Source organism: Monodon monoceros, unplaced genomic scaffold (genome assembly GCF_005190385.1).
Source record: "Monodon monoceros isolate NGI ecotype Baffin Bay Population unplaced genomic scaffold, NGI_Narwhal_1 Super_Scaffold_18, whole genome shotgun sequence".
Classification (NCBI taxonomy): Eukaryota; Metazoa; Chordata; class Mammalia; order Artiodactyla; family Monodontidae; genus Monodon; species Monodon monoceros.
In genome coordinates, this window is record NW_021703774.1 from 154,278,737 (window position 1) to 154,295,887 (window position 17,151).

The following is a 17,151-nucleotide window of genomic DNA, read 5'->3' on the forward strand; positions in this document are numbered from 1 at the left end:
GGGGGGGGAGGGAAGAGCAGGCCAGCGCTTCCTCTCTCTCAGCTCACTAGGCAGATCAGTGATGCCTCCTCTTCAGAGTAAATGCCAGGGCTGCTCGAGGAGAAAGAGCTCCTCTGTGGTCCTGGGACCAGCAGCATCAGTACCACCTGGGAACTTTTAGAAATGCAAATTATTATCCTAATGCAAATTAGGCCCAACTCCCAGAAGAATTGAATCAAACTCCAGGGGTGGGGCCCAGCATTCTGTATCTTAATAAGGTCTGAGGTGATTCTAATGCAGCCTCAAAGTTGAGAACCACTGGTCTAGTGGGAGCTGCTCCACATGGAAATCTAAGGCCTGGGAAGCAGTGTGCTCCTGGAATATTTTGCCACCCGTGCCTGTCCTTCCCCCCATCTCTGGGAAAACAAATCACAGGGAGAGACGTTTCACAGCTTCCACATTTGATTTTTAGCTTACAGCTGCTCCCAGGAGGACCGAGTGGAGGTTCCTGATTATCTCCCCTCCAAAAGGGAAGAAGGTCATGGATTTGGTATTCGCTAGCCTTGCCTCTTTCTCTTGCAGACCTGGGAGGCGCTAGCATCCCCTTATTGGCCTTGGTAGTCTTTGAAGACGCTAGAATGACCATTAACCAGAAGTGGAAATGGAAGCACATGGATCCCCTGCAGAAAAGCCTCTTTGGCTCCCATAGCCCTTAGGTTTCAAAATAAACTCCTTGCCAAGGCCTGTCCTCTCCAACTGCATCTCAGCCACTCACTCACCCCTCCAGTCATTCTAGCCTCCCTCTGTCTAATATGCCAAGCTCACTCCTGCCTCAGGATCTTTGCACTTGCTGTCCTTCTACTTGAACAACTCTCCCCTAAGGCCTTGGCAGGCCTGGCTCCTTCTCGTCCTTTAAATCAAAACCCAAATGTCATCTTCTCTGACCACCCATTTAAAGCTCCCTCAACCCCACTTGTCATTGTTTATCTCATTAGCCCGGTTTATTTTCTTCAGAGCACTTGACACTATCAAAAAATGACCTGGTGTGTTTATTTGTTGACTTGTTTATTTATAAGAGATCAGGGGCCTCGCTGCCTCCCTGGTAGTAGAACAGTTTCTGGTACGTTGCAGGCTTAAGATTGACATGAATATTTGCTGAATAAATGAACACAGGAAAAGGCTCTGGGAGAGAAGGGTCAGAGTGGAGTGATTCAGGCATTAAGACAGCCATGGGCCCAAAGACTCAGCCTCCTTCTACCCCAGGGCAGGGGCCCCTGAGCCCAGCCGAGTGGGTCTGCGTGGAATGCTGGTACCGCACCAGGTTTTCTGCCTGCTTTTCCTCTCGCCCATTATCTTAGACCCAGGCTCCCCCTACTTCTCCTCCTCCCCTCCTTCCCCCTTCACTGTCATTACATTACAGTCATTAGAAGCCAGCAGATTCACAACCTCCTGTCGGCTTTTTCATAAAGGACTGTTAATAGAGTTAGTTTTCAGCGGGGGCGCTGCAAACTGTTGTTAAAACTCTGACTTAGCCACCCACATCCACGTAATTAATCACAGAGGAAACCAGAAAAGAGTGGCATGAGGGCTGGGGTCCAGCTGTGTGGGGGCCCTCTTCCCAGAGGGGACTGTCATGTAACACACAGCCGCTGCCCACCAAGAGCCAGGCTGGAAACAAGACAGCCTCCCTGGAACCACTGCAGAGTACAAGTCAGGATCTAATTAGCACTGGGGGGCGTCCGCCACCTTCCAGAGGTTGGTAGCAAAGGAAAAGAAATTAAACAGGTGGGGTAGAGGCTGGAGGGAGAAAGAAAGTTAAAGATGGTTTATTTTAAGATGGCAAGGAAGCCGGCATTTACTGAGTACTGTATTGGTTATCTATTGCTGTGTAGCCCATTACCGCAAACTTGTTGGCGTAAAACAACACGTGTTCACTATCTCCTCATTTCTCTGGGTCCGGATCCGGTAACAGCTTAGCTGGGTCCCCCACTTGCGGTCTCACAAGGCCGCAGTCGAGGTGTCAACCAGGGCTGAGTTCTCATGTGGAGGCTCAGCTGGGGAAGGATGCGCTCCCCTCCCCCGCTCACGTGGTCGCTGCAGCACTCAGTTTCTTGTGTTTGTAGGACTGAGAGCTTTGGTTTTTTCCTGGCTGTTGGTCCGAGGCACCTTCAACTCCTAGAGATTCCCCACAGTTCCTTGCCACGTGGGCTTTCCCAGCTTGGCCACTTACTTCATCAAGCCAGCAGGAAGAATCTCTATAGAGCAAATCCACCAGCAAGATAGAGTTTTATATACCATGGTGGAATCACAGAGGAAATCACGTCCCATCTCCCCTGCCCTATTCTGTTGGTTAAAGGCAAGTCACAGGGGGAACTTCCCTGGCGGTCCAGTGGTTAAGACTCCATGCTTCCACTACAGGGGGCGCAGGTTCGACCCCTGGTCGGGGAACTAAGATCCCGCATGCCGCGTGGCGCGGCCGAGAAAGGAAAAAAAACAAGGGAAGTCACAGATTCTGCCCACATTTAATGGGAGGGGGGTCGTACCAAGGTATGAACACCAGGAGGGGGAAATCATAGGACAGCCGCCCTAGAGGGTCAACCACAGTACCTTTTATGTGCTAAGGACCGTGCCAAATGCTTTTGCGTGTGTTACATCATTTAATCACTGAAACAACCTGAGGGGCAGGCATCATCCCCTTTGCACAGATGAGAAACCTGAGACAGAGGAAGGAGAACTTACTTGCCCAAGGTCCTGCCAGTGATCAGAACCACTTGTGTCAGGACAGCAAGCTTACAGGCTGGAGGGTCAGCATCTTTACGGGAGGAGCAAGGGCCCGAGGTTGGTGGGGAAGAGGATAGTGAGAGGGTTCTGGCTATGAGGCGTGAGACCAGGAGGGAAGATGGCTGTGGATGACACGTTGAGAAGTGCTTTATTTGATCATCTCTGTATTCTCAATGAAGCAGGAAATGAGGGTGTCTCCTGAGAGATTGGAGGTTGGGCTGGAGGGGAAGCAGAGACAAGTTGGAACAGCACCTGTGGGGAATGGGAGAGGGGGGAACAGGAATCCGGCCAGCATGAGTACAAGGTTGCCGAGGAGCGTAAAGCTGCTTCCTCCATGAAGACTTTAGCAGTTGCCTTGGTAGGTGGTACTCGCTCTCGCCCCCAGCTCTTTGTGCAGTCTACACTCTCCTCAGGCCTTGTAGGGCTGTGGTTCATGCCCGTGTCCATCCCTCTCGTCAGGGCAGGAACCTAACAGTAGACCGCATTGGGCCTCCTGGTACCCAGCACAGCGCTTGGTGCGTGGGAGCCCTTCGTAAATGGCCTTGGTTCCAGACCCTGAATTTCTAAATCACTCCACTCTATTACCTCTCACCCCCTAAAGGCTGACCCAGTTCTAAAAGGCTATTCAAAACTACGTATTTTTATTTTTGTTCCAAAAGTAAAATTTGAAACAACAGCAGGCTACAGAGATGCAGATCCCTCAGGGAATAGGGGTTTAGAGCTGGAATTAAGGAAGTCTTTTGCATGCAGAACCTGGTGACCAAAAAATTTTGCATTTGGGCCCAGTCTCTTTGATATCAGAAGTCAAGGGCCATTTCAGAATATTCCATATCAATCTAGATTGGTATGAAACGTTGCCCACAGTGTATTATTGCCTGAAAAATACAGTCATAGTAGATGGAACAATCCCATTTGTATCAAATGACAAGTTTTGACTCATTTTAAGTGACAGAAAACCGAACTCAAACTATCTTAGACAAAATCCAAAACGTGTGGGCTTATCTTCAATGAAAAGTCCAGGATGCCAAAGGGACTAACATTTTGGCCTGAGAATGAGGCAAATGGCTGTCAACAGCCCCCAGGGCTGCATCCTCCCCTAGGATTCCTTACGCAAGTTCTGAGATCTACTCTGATTGGACCAACTTGGGTCACATGACCGTCACTGAGCCAATCACTGTAGCCAGGGGGATTCCATCTGATCCAGCCTTGGTCAGGATGGAGTCGGTGTGCTGTGAGCAGGAGAAAAGGAATGGATGCCGCGGTGGTCATACAGGCAGCAAATGTCCACTCTGTGTTGTGCTTACGTCCACAGAAAAATGACCGAGAGATGCTCACCAAAATGTCAAGAAAAGGGTTCTCTCCAAGTTATAGTACTTGGGGCAGAGTCAGATGCTTCTTTTTGTAAAATCAGCCCCATGCTTCATCCTAGTGACTAGACTAGGGACCACCACTGGAGTCTCATCCTGACCCACTAATAGTATCTAAGCCTCGCTGGAGGACCAGTTCTGGAATCCCTGGAGACACTGAGTCCCCTAAGGCCCACCTCAACTCGTTTCCCAGCCTCTGCTGGGGCCTGAATTGGGAGCTTGACCTGGACTCCAGGCCTTTTGCCCTCCTGGTGAGGAGGGTGGCAGGGCTGGCGTTTGCTCACTTCACTCTGAGTAGGGTCCTCCACCCTGGAGAGCCACTTGGGACCAGGATGCTCCCACCCCCAGGACTCCTAGCTTCTTTACACCTGGAGATTCCCACCCCACCCTGCCTGCCCAAGCCAAGCCCGGTAAGTACGGACCACACACTCTTCAGACTCTTGTCCCAAAGCCAGCCCCTCCTGGGATCAGTTTCCAAACCCTGATCTCAGCTCCACCATGCCACTCACTTGTTGCCCAAAGCGGTAGCAGTGGCCCCCCTAACGCTACACAAGAGACCAGGGACAGGCAGTACCGGAGAACAGCATTTTATTTCTAATTGGATCCATCAGTTGTGTCTGACAGTTTCTTTGAGCCCTCTGCGCCGGTTCTTAGCCGACCTTTGGAGGCTCTTCTTCCTGGCATTACGGTAGATGCCCAGTTCCTCTTGGTACTTAGCTCTCAGGAAAGCTGCCCTTTGTTCATAGGGCTGCTTGTCGTAGGCTGTCATTGCTGACCACATCTTCCCCGAGGCCTTTGCCACCTGCACTACTGACCAGTTTGGATTCTCCCACTTGAGCTGGGCGTAGTGGTCTTGGCAGAAGAGTAGGAAGGACGATGGAGGTCGTCTGGGTGCGTGGGGGTCCCGCTTTCTCTTCGTCTTCTTCCTGCCAGGGTAATTCATCATCTCTTCCTGGTATCGGGCTTTGTCGAGCTTAGCCAGGGCTTCATATTTGGCCTTTTCGTGCTTTGAGATAGACCTCCATTTTTCCGAACACTTTCTAGAGAACTCTTTAAAGCCAAGGTGGGTGTTTGGCTTCTGCTCCATGAACTTGTTTCTGTAATCCAGCAAAAAGTGGATGTAAGAAGAGACGTTTGCCTTGGGCCTTAGCTGGACTTCTCTTCCCATGTTCATAAGGTCATTTTATTTTCTGGATCTAGTAACTCAGACGGCAGAGACTTTTGTCTGCCACACTCCAGGAGCAATTAGAAGGTGCTCTGCTGGTGGTGAATGTTTCTCTCTGTAAGAGCTACAGGCAGGGGTCCGCCTTTTCAGTGGTGGTGGCATTGTTGGGTCAGAGGGCATTGTGACATCACTCACAAGCTGGCCACTCCAGGCCACACGTGCTCTTACTGGTTGGCTACTTGGTGGTCACATTTTGCTTCTCGTGAAAGATAATGGTTCATGCAGAGAAGGCTCTGGAGCGGTACCCGCACCCCCGGAATGTTTCTCCTTGGTTTCCTGGAGGGAGTGGGCTTTGCTCAGTTGGGGAGCTTTCCATCCCTCGGATGTAGTAACAAGCCACGGGGTCTGCCTTCCCCCGCCGTACGATTGTCAAGATGCCGCCTCATCCCTTCCAAAGACAGGTTGGAAATAATGAACACGAGGAGGTGGATGGCTCCAGAGCTGTCATGATAAAATGTGAAGTCTTTCTGTTTGCCTTGAACAGTGGCAGCTCATCCTGTACAAAGAGTTTAGTAGTAACTCTAAAAATAATCAGGTATGGCAGCTGTGACTCGGTTCCTGTCAGGACAAAGTCGTCTAATTTAAAACCCAAGCACTTGGCCTATACGTCTGAACTCTTCATTTCTCTGAGGAAACTGGGGGTGGGGTGGAGGCTAGGGAAGACGGGAGGAGAACCTTAAGATTTTACTAATTACGCCTGAGTCCATGAAAATGAGGCAGAGTCCTTGGCCTATCAGGAGGCCCCCCTGCCTTTATCCCAGGGGTCCCCGTTTCTTGGGGCTAGAGCACAGAGCTCTAGCAGCTACACTCAAACTAGTCGGCCTCTGGCTTTTTGAGAAAAAAGTTGCAAATATTCCGTCAGTCTTCCAGCTGGAGGGAAAAGAGAAGAAAAGTGTCATTTATTGACCTTTGGACATTGCAAAGTACTTGCTTACCTGGTCATGGAGTTGATACCACTCAGTGGTTGATGACAGAGCCAGGTTTACAGGACTGGAACACTGCGTCTCATTAACATAAAATTAACCTGTTTAAGGTAAAACAGCCGCTAACAGGTTGGGTCTGGATTTGAACCGATTTGCCTGACTGGAGCCTCTGTTCATCCCACCGGTACAGAACAGCTGCCTGGGGGGCCTAGGGTCGGGGTGCATGACCTCAGCAGCTGAGCTGAGCCTGACACTGAAACTTGCCTGAGGCTAGACCACATTTTGAATTTTGGCCGAGGCCATTCCCAAGGCTCCACAACCGATTTCACCTTCCATCTTACATAAAAGAAAGATGGATATTGACTAGAGTCTCCAATCCTGAATTCTAGTCCCAGCTCGCCACGAGGCGGCTGGGCTTACCCAAGCCAGTCCCTTCCTTCCTGTAAGCCTATGATGTTTCGTCTATGAAATCAGTGATGTGGAATCAGTGTTCCACGGGCCAGGAAAGACCCTCCCGGTGACATGCTGTAGCTCTGTGGCCGGACTGGGGAGCCCGTGAGATACCAGATGCCAGCTCAGGGAGTCCGGGCCAGCGGTGGGGGCAGAGAGGTCTGGCCAGTGGGAACAGTTTAATCTGGGGACACTTCTCAGCCTAGGGAGCTTTTTGCCGCTCGGGTTCTTTGTCCCACGGTGGCCAAAGGTTGGCTCGTCTGTCTGTTGGACTTGAGCTGGGCTGCCAAGATGAATGAGACACAGCTCCTTCCTGAGCTAGAAGGCCGGGTTGTGAGGAAGAACTTGCGTAACATCCAGACGTGATAATCAGCTTCAGCTCAGACTCACAAAACACCCAGCAGCTCCTCTGTGCCCAACCTTCTGCCCCTCTCAGGATGCTACGGTCCAGGAACATTAGCTCCACGACAGCCACCCGGAGCCTAGCAGATCTAGGAACAGAAGACAGTTAAGGTGAAACCTATGACAGTCCTTCGGTGTTGGGGCCACATTCCCAACTTGGCGGGGTGAAGCAGGGCGCCCCTTTGTCTAGTGGAGCTGCAGGAGAAGTAAATACACCAGACTTTCTAAATCGATGCTGTGTGCGCTGGCATCTGAGGTTTGCTCCTTTCCATCCTTCCCCAGCACGCTCCCTGTCCTGGGAAGCTGACCCATATGGACCACATCAGTGGCTCCTATGCCCTCCAGCTTCCACTTCAGTTTGACCAATGGGGACCCCAGCAGGACATCAGGGAGGGAGGGAGGGAGGTGAGGTCAAGGCAGTTACTCTCTGGCTCCCTCCCCGTGGGATTGCCTGTAACTGGCTCCCCAGCCCCAGACTGAAAGCCCCATCTCCTCTTAAGGCATCCTCTCGAAATGACTCTCCTTCCAGGTTCCCTCTCCTTGTCCCCCCTGCTGAGGGTGGTAAGAGCTCCACCTTTACTAGCCTCTGAGGATTCAGCTCTCCCTTGTGGCTTTCCAGCACCTTGCCCATCCCTGTGTAAATAGCCTCTTTGTTAAACACTCCTCAAATTATTCTAATGTGAGTGGCCATCTGTTTCCCGCTGGGCCCCTGACCAGTGTGCTGTGTTTCTAACCTTCCAGCGTGAACAGCGGAGGTGGATAGATAAAGCAAGTGTGGGCATCCATCCAAAGTAGAAGGGTATCGAGCTTCTGGAGGCCTCAGTGCTGGGCAGTCACACAGCCCAGAGGGGCCTGCAGGGGCCAGTGTGCCTGCCGGGCGGTGGCAGGACAAGGCCACGTGGCTTAGGAAGAAGTGTCTAATGTCCTTTGTACCATGAGATGACCTGCAGGCAGGGGTGCTGCTCTGGAGGTCCAGGTAGTAAATAGTGCAGGCTTTGTGGGCCGTGCATTTTCTGTTGCAAGTTCTCGGCTCTGCCATCGTAGCTCAAAAGACAACACGTAAACGAACGAGTGGCTGTGCACCAGTAAAACTTCACAAACACAGGCGTTGGGTTGGGGCTCGTAAGCCTGCCCACCCCAGTCTAGAGATGTGAGTTCAGTATTTGCAAACTTTTGGATTGCAGTCTACAATAAGAAATGTATTTTACACCGTGACCCATTTATACACATGCACACTTCATAATAATAATTTATACAATGCCTAATGTGTGCCTGTGTTCTAAGCACTTCACCCATATCAGCTCATCTAATCTTCGTGACAACCCTGTGTGTGGGGCGCGAGTCGGGGCATGCTACTTTTATCCCCATTGTAAAGATAAGGTCTCTGAGCACATAAAGTTTTCAGAAACCGAAGTTTTACGAAACTATACCTACTATGTGTGTGACGTACTCTTTTCTTCTCCATTCTATGCTGTTATAGTCTCCTCTACTTTATTTTTTTCTTTAAAATGCACCCCACGGTCTGAGCTTATGACCTGCAAATGGGTCACAATCCATGGGTGGATTTGGAAAACACTGTTTAGGCAGCTTGGGATGGACCCCCCACACACACCTCGGAGGTGGTGAGAGCCTCTTTCTCGGCAGCGATAACACCAACTGGACAAGCGACATCATTATAGTGGAGGAAGGGGGCAGATACCACTGTAACCAAGGAATCAAAGCAAAGACTATCAGTAATAGGCCCTGCTGATATCACACACCCCCTTCGATGATGCGATAATAAGAGCGTCTCACCCAGTGGTATTCTTCCCCCAAATCCATAACCCTGGTCTAATCGTGAGAAAATATTAGACCAACCCAAATTAAAGGTCAGTCTACAAAATACTTGACCAGTACAAAAGTCTCAAGGTCTTGAGAAAACAAGGAAAGCCTGAGAAGCCGACAGACTGGAGGAGACTCTGTAGACATGATGCCCCCATGCAAGAGAAATGCTGGACTGGATCCTGGAGCAAAAAGGGGCCCTAGTGGGAAACCTGGGGAGATGCGATAAAGTCTTCCATTGAGCCAATATTAATGTACCAGTGTGGTTTCTTAGTTTTGCTACATGGATCATGGTTATGTAAGATGCTAATATTAAGGGAAGCTAGGGGAGGGGTATACAGGAATTTTCTATACTGTCTTTGCAATTCCATGCTCATTTCAAAATAAGTTTTTTTTAATCTCCCCAGCTGATGGGAATGTGCACCCAGGGTTGAGGCACCCCACTCTTAATCCTTCTCCAGAAATCCTAGGACAAATTTTACCCTCAATTGTAGCAACATAGGCTCCTGGCATATCATCTATCACAGTGTTTCTCAAGTTTGGGTGCAAGCATCAAATCTGGGGAAATTTTTTAAATCCCAGGCCATAACAGCAACGACATGAGGAGAAGAAGTACGTGGCAGGGGCACGTGATAAATGCCGTGATGCTCTCTCTCCATCCCCCTGCTGCCCTTTCTCCTTTAGAGTGGGAATCAGTGCTGCACTTGCCCTCGGAGCAACGCATCTGTGGCAGGTAGAATAATGGCTCCATGAAGATGTCCACATCCTAGGCCCCAAAGCCCATGAATATGTTACCTTACGTGGCAAAAGGAACTTCGCAGATATGATTATGTTAAAGATTTGGGGTTGGGAAGATTATCCTGGACTGTCCGAGTGGGGCTGATGTAATCACATGGGTCCATATCAGAGAAAGGCAGGAGTTTCAGAGTTAGAGATGGAGATATGATGACAGATGCAGAGGGTCAGAGTCAGAGAGAGATTTGAAGATGCGACACGGTTGGCTTTGAAGATACAGAAAGAGACCACAGGCCGAGAAAGGAAGGTAACCACTAGAAGCCGGGAAAGACAAGCCAACGGATTCACCCCTAGAGCCACCAGAGAGAGTGCAGCCCCACAGACACCTTGACCTTGGCGCAGTGACACCCATTTTGGACTTCTGGCCTTCAGAACTGTCAGATAATTAATCTGTGTTGCTTTAAGCCACTACATTTGCAGTCATTTGTGAAAGCAGCAATAAGAAATGAACACAGTATCCAGCTGGTGGTCTGTAACTATTCCTGTGCAGTTCTTAACCCCTGCTTGTGTTAACAACGATGAGAAATGTATGCCACCGCTTAACGGATTACTTGAGGGGGTAGGGAGCATGACCTAGTCAATTTTACACACTTCACTCTCTCGCTGGCTCATTAAGTCACTGATGCGGTCACTGGCTTACCAGTTAATTCACTCTTTTATACTTTCAGTTCATTCACTCACTCATCACTCATATGCACACGTGTGCTCGCGCACACACATACACACATTTCAACCAGTAGCTGAGTTGCTGGAGCATTGCGGCTGCTGCTTTAATGGCCATCGATACGCAATGTTTGAGGGATGGATACGTCTCAGGATTGGTGGTGGTAGGAGGCATCTGAAATTTCCTGGAAGCCAGACCGGTGGGGAAGATGGTCATAAGCAGGCTTAGGCTCTTTGGCATGGACCTCATGCCAAGAAATGTTACTCAATCAGATGTGACCATGATAGTTTAATACAAATGATGATAATGCTTTAGGTAGATCACCTCCAGAAGCCTAGAGAGAGAGAGATTAATTTGTCCAGGGCAGATGAGAAACGCTGGATTGGATCCTGGAACAAAAACTGGGAACGTTAGCAGAAAAACTGGGGAAATGTGAATAAAGTCTTCCATTGAGCTAATGGTACAGTACCGATGTTGATTTCTTAGTTTTGATACATGGACCATGGTCATGTAAGATGCTAGTATTAGGGGAAGCTGGGGGAGGGGTATACAGGAAATTTCTGTACTGTCTTTGCAACTGTTCTCATTTCACCGCAATGAGTGGCAGAGCCAGGCCTCAAACTCAGGTTGGTTTGACTCCAAAGTCTATGTGTTTAACCTCTACTGAGCGTCTAGGAACTTCCTTGGGGCCAAGGAGAAGGGGAAGCTGGCAAGGAACAAAGCCAAATACTGCAGGAGGAGAGCAGGTGGAAAGAGAGAAGGTGTCTAAATCTCAACACTTACTGGGTTCTGGGGAGACTTTTCCCATCTGGGTTGATCCTGATTCCAGATGCATCTGGTGAAGTTATTCCCAGGTCATAAGATGCCCCGAGTTCAGCATGTAGACTGACCCGGATGGCCCACTGAACCCCTAGGCAGGTACACACAGAGCCTGGGTCCACTCTCATGGGCAGAGGCTAGCCAAAGCCAAGTGCGGGGTCAGCACCTAGCCCAGTGGGCTAGTGAACAGGTGGACAGGAAATGGGATAGATGATCAGGTGTAAGAATGGGGTCAGCGTGCAGGGGACCAGGCATACGTGTTTACCTTTGGCAGGTTTACCTTTGGCAGAGGGGGAGAGGATGAGACCTAGAACAAGACCACCTCTGAGGAGATAACCCCCACAGGCAGCTGTGGGTACCCCTCACGGGCCTTGACAAAGCCCCTCCCTGACACCACAGACTAGGAAGAGTGGCCCCTGATCTTTCTGTCCAAACCCCTGCCTCTTTCAACCACAGTGAACATCTTTTATCTGCCTGGCACCCCTCCCTTCTTTCGAGCCCATTCCTTCTGTGGGAGAACTGTCCCCAAAACCAGTCATGGAGCTCTAGTAGGGGCCCATGCCCTCGGCCCCAGTGTGGACACAGCCCCAGCTAGATTAATCAGAGACTCCCAGCGAGCTTTTCCTAATTGAACCCAAGCGAAGAGCTCTTCGTTCTCTCTCTGGAGGTGAAGCTGGGAGAGTGAATCAGGGAGCCTCTAGCAGCACCTCTAGCAGCACCGTCTGCAGTAGCGAGGATGAAGCCAGAGACAGAGCACAGCACAGACGGACCCCGAGACAGGGGCCTGCGGCATCTGAGTCCCTGGGTCTAGTCATCCCTGGGGCCAGCTACATTGTGACTATGGCAGCAGATAATTTCTTCTCTACTCCACGCCGATTTAGTCAGGATTTCCGCCACTTGAAACCACAAATATAAGACGTTAACTTAGATGTGCTGGGGGTGAGTGATATAAGACAGGAACTCTCCCCTCCCCCATTTCCAAGTCTTCCTTCCTGTCTCTCTCCTCTCCCCTCTGCTTGTGTTGGCTCCACCATGCTAACGGCTGGGTCTCTGGTGTGTTGTTCAGGTAGCGTACAGACAGCACTGGCACGTGGTGGGCCCTCCATAACAGCGAATGCTTCTTGAGCACTTGCTATGTGCCAAGCCCTGTACTCAGAGCTTGTAAACCCACTATCTCGCGTAAACCTCGTAGAGTTCTATGAGGTGCGTGCTGTTGTTATCCATATTAAATACATGGGGAGACCGAGGTGCAAAGCAGGCCAGTTACCTGCCCAAAGTTGGACAGCTGGGAAGCGTAGAGCCGAGACTTGAACCTAGACAGGTGCCTTCCAGGGCCCATGTGCTTAATCTCCGCCCCAAACTGCTTTGGATTCAGTAAATGTTAGATCCTTTGCCCACGAGTTTCCCTTGCTGCACGGAGCTATGACATGACCAGGAATGATGGCTGCTGTGTCTTAAAGCCTCAGCAGGAGTTTATGAGCATCCCTGCAGCACCTTGAATCATCATAGTCACACTATGAGATGCACACTGGGGCAAGAGAGGCTCAGAGAGGGGAAGCAGCGTCCCCAGGTCACAGAGCCCATGGGTGTGGAGGCAGGATGGGAATCCGGCTCCATCTGACTGTACGATAGCTTCCTCACTGGCCTTAGCAACCCCGATCCCTGAGACGGTTTAACCCATCCATTCTCCAGCCGCCTGGGAGGTTCACTTCCTCAGCCAGGGCTTCAGAGCTGCTGAACCGTCAGGCGGGGCTGGCTAGCTGCCTCCTGGAGGGGGAGGGGGAACGTTGAGGATGCTCAAACTCAGAATGGCAGTGGAGTGGCAGGCAAAGGCTGGCGTGGGAGGCTCCTCAATAAGCCATCTGCAAACATTTCCTCTGGATAAGAAGTATTATCCAGATTTAATCCCCAGAGGCCTCTGCAAGGCATACATTGCCACCCTCCCTGGAATGGGGGCAGGTCCCTTCTCCGATTCCTGTTACAGTGACAGGCGGAAACTGGGCAAGGTTGAGTAAGCACGAGCCGGTGGAGGCCAGGCTGGGGCTGCCTGAGGGCGGGAAGGAAGGTGGCTGCCAAGTGTACTGGCTGTGCTGGGTGCCACAGAGTGCCCTGCCCTTTCACCCCTGCACTGTGCTCTCACCAGAGTGGATGCAGGCATCCTTATTTCCCCAGGGAAATGAGGCCACACTATTCTGGGGTCTCCTTAATCCCTGTGTTCTCTGGAGGCTAGGGTTCAAGGCACTGATAAGATCCCATCTCCTCTCTTCTCAGACCTAAGCAAGGAAGTAAAATAGTTTACATCTGTGAGATACCTAATGTATCAGGCACAGTCCTGGATGCATTATATGCAAGAGCACAGAATCCCATTGCACAGATGAAGAAACCGAGGCTCAGAGAATTCGTAGTACATGCCCACATTTCACAACTAGGTAACAGTCAAGCCCAGATTCAAATACAGGCCTGTCTGATTTTAGAGACCTGGCCTTTAACCCTGACCTTCTTAAACCTATTGCCTCTGTAGGAGAACAAGACAGGTGATGAACCAGACAGGTGGTGTCTCCACCTAGACAGAGACCTGAGCCAGTAAGGGAAGAGGGTCCAAGTGGCGTGTGAGCACACCTTGGTCACGAGACTTCTAAGGCCAGCACCCTGTTCCTGGGTGAAGCCTGGTGGGGGTAGGCTTTGACATCTTCAGGCATGGGGACCATCAGGTCTGCAGGCTGGATCTCAGGTCTAATCTATGGCAACAGAGACTCGGGCTGGGGGCAGGGAACGGCCAGCTGAGGGCCCAGCAGCTGGTCAGGACCCAGACTGCTCTTAGATTCTGTCCCAGTCAGACTGGAGCGGGACCTGGAGGAGGACGAGTGATGGGGTGGGGGGCAGGAACAGAGGTGGGAGACATGATGCTGGGACACCCTTTTCCCAAATCTCCTGTGGGAGAGCTAGGCCTGTGAGGCCTTCTGTCAGTCACTGTGCATGCACGGTCCCGTTAGCTGATTGGCCCAGCTTGGGTCACATGGCCACCCCACTCCATTCAGCTGTGGCCTAGTGTCACGAGGCTGCCCCTTCCCAGAGCTGTGTGTTGAGGGAGGGAGACTGATCTTCAGAGGCTTCTAGCACTCAGAAAAGAGTAGAACTGCCTGATAGTTAGACCTGGAGACAGAAGAAGAGAGAGTTGGGCATCCCCTGAAAGGCTGTGGGGAAACCACCACAAGCCCCCTGCTCAGAGCTTGGCCCCCAGCACCAGTGCCCATCTCCAGACCCAACCCCATTCACTTTAGCATCATGGGCACAGTCTCTCCACAGAGGCAGGACACCCCTCACACAGCAGCCCTGCCCGGTGAGTAGCTGAGCTGGGAATGGAAGGAACCAACGCCCTAAGCCACTCCCCAGACCTTCCCACTGTGTTTCCCCCAACTCACAGCCCCAGGACATCGTGATAACACTCTCATCCCGACAGCAAACACAGCCAGGAGCTCTGTCCCCCAGCCCTCCCGGGCTCACACACACGCCCTCCAGGGAGCAGTGCGTCTGGAGGACAAGCATGTACCTGATGTAGTTTGTGTGGGTTCCCTGGAGCTCACAATTAGCCGAGCAGGGAAGAACGATGATAATTTGTTGAGTTTATTGAGTTGCTTCTGGGACAGAGGGAACATTTGCCCACGTTGATTATCAGACTCCACCGTTGCTGCACTGAGGCCACGTCACCATGAGAAGAGTTTCCCCAGAAGGTGCCAGCAGCTGCCCAGAACATGGGGAACAGAGTGAGGGCTGAGGGCCCAAGGGGCTGGGGCTGCACGTCTTCACGGGAGACCAGGATGGAACCCCCTGTGGCCTCCGAGCCCCCCCCCCCGCTGTCCCCAGGCCTCCCTGCTCACCTGCCTTTTCCTCTGCTCTCCCCACGTATGCCCTCTGCTTCCTCCCGCAAGACCTCATTCATCCGTTCATTTATTTCAGTGTTCCTTCTTCCCGTGAGCAGTATTTCTCGAGCGTTTCCCATGTGTCAGACACTCACAAGGTACTGAGGGAAGAACCAAACAAGAAAGGAACAGCTCCGGTCTTCAGGGAGCTCGCGGTTTGGTGGGGAAGCACATCCCTGCACGATGCGTGATGAGACAAGCACTGGGATGGACCAAGTGTAAGGACTCTTTGCAAGAGAAAAGGAGGTACCAGGGAGAAGCCCACCTGGCTTCCGGGAGCCAGTGGCTGTGAGACGACACAGGATGGATGAAAAGGAAGTCGCTAGAAGAAGGGTGGGGTGGGTCAAAGTGGACAGGGAGAGTTTGGCTGGGAGGTGAGTTCTTGATCTTCAGAAACATTCAGAACACACCTTGACTGACCATGTGTCCGTAATGCTGGAGCTGGGATTTGTGCAGAGCCAGGCAGCAGACCTGGAAAGCCTCTGAAATTCTCAAATATGATGTTAAGACTGGCTGTTTCCCACTCTTCTGATCTCAAAGGGGATAGCATTAGAAAAGATGCCCCACTGTTGAAAGCAAGACACTGTCATTTGCATGTTCGCTCATTCATTCATTCATTCATTCATTCATTCACAAAGCATGTGTCATAAAAGTGCTTTAACCATCTCCCCCCACGCAGCTCCCTGGGGTAGCTGGCACTCCCAGGCTTGATGGATCCTCCTGCCCGAGGCCCTGTGGCCCTCAGTGCTGGCTGCCTGCGGGCTGTCTCCTTCCTCCACCCCCAATGCCTGTGCACTCCGTGCTCCCACCAGCTGAGCCTTGCACTTTCTGAGAATCAGATGGGTTCATTGCCAACTCTCTCAATACCAGTCATACTTGTTATTATAATTATGTGACTTATTAAACATCACATAAACTGATGAAATATGAGTGTGAAAGGAAGCATAGTTGCATGTCTGGAAACTAAATTGAATGCTTTGACATGGTTCCATGAAGGAGATGCTCTGAAAAGAATTGCTTCCTAAATATTAGGTGCGAGTGAGTGAGAGAATGGCATGCCACTGAGCTGTTTCCCTCTGGGCGGGGGCCAGGTCTGTCTTGCCCACTGCTGCATCCCCAGTGCCTAGCACAATGCTTGGCACATCGCAGGTGCTCCATAGTCACCTGTTGACTGGAGGAGCTGTGGCGGAATTGGAAATGGTGAGCGATGCATTATCGGTGGAGTTTACGCAAGATAGACAATGCAGAGAAGAAACCCATGGTCAAAGGAAAGACCTTGCTCCTGAGTTACATGGACTGGCCAAAAAAAAAAAAAAACATGTCCCTCCAAGTGTTTTTACATTATAATGAAGTGTTTAAGCTATGAGTGTATTCTTTTATCATTCCGCACTTAGAAATTATTTTTTACCAACCGACTGCATCATGGGAAAGGCTTCTACGTTTGGCGTCTGTAAAGGGGAAGGTAAAGATTTTCAGCTTTGCAGGTTATAGTTACTGTCACAACTACTCAGCTCCGCCTTTGTAACCTAAAAGCAGACAATATGTAAATGAATGAGCACTGGTGGTGACCCAGTGAAACTTTACTGACAAAAGAGACAGCACACTGTGGTTTGCCAAGCCCGGTTCTATGGAACTGATTTGTTCTGTGTGCCAGGCACTGTGCTGTTGCTGGACACACAGAGACAAAGAAAATTCTGTCCCCGCGTGTATGGAGCTGGCCTTCGAGTCAGGGAGGTGGTCATCAGGTCAAAAGATGACATGCCGTGGGGCATGTCCAAGGTGCAGAGTGGACACATGGAGGGCACTGCTCCTCCCACAGGGGCAGGGAGAGGGACAGGTGGAGGAAAGGAGGCATTTTGTTAGGTTCATGGAATCAGTGATATTTTCCCAGGTAGCCAGGTCGGGCGGCAGGAAAAGGCATTCCAGGCAGAGGGAATAGCATATGCAAAGGCGTGGAGACATGAAAGTGCCTGGAGCTCAAAGTGGGTGTCACTGGACAGGGAAG

At 51.0% G+C, this 17,151-nt stretch overlaps 2 protein-coding genes across 3 annotated transcripts in view; one reads left to right on the plus strand and one right to left on the minus strand.

The window, feature by feature from the left end:
- Positions 1 to 17,151, plus strand: part of CSMD2 (CUB and Sushi multiple domains 2) — a 665,093-nt gene that overhangs the window by 294,591 nt on the left and 353,351 nt on the right. The window lies entirely within an intron of this gene.
- On the minus strand, positions 4,708 to 5,442 carry HMGB4 (high mobility group box 4). The gene has a single exon (XM_029230814.1). The coding sequence runs from the start codon at positions 5,299 to 5,301 to the stop codon at positions 4,735 to 4,737; it is 567 nt and encodes a 188-aa protein (XP_029086647.1). The 5' UTR covers positions 5,302 to 5,442; the 3' UTR covers positions 4,708 to 4,734.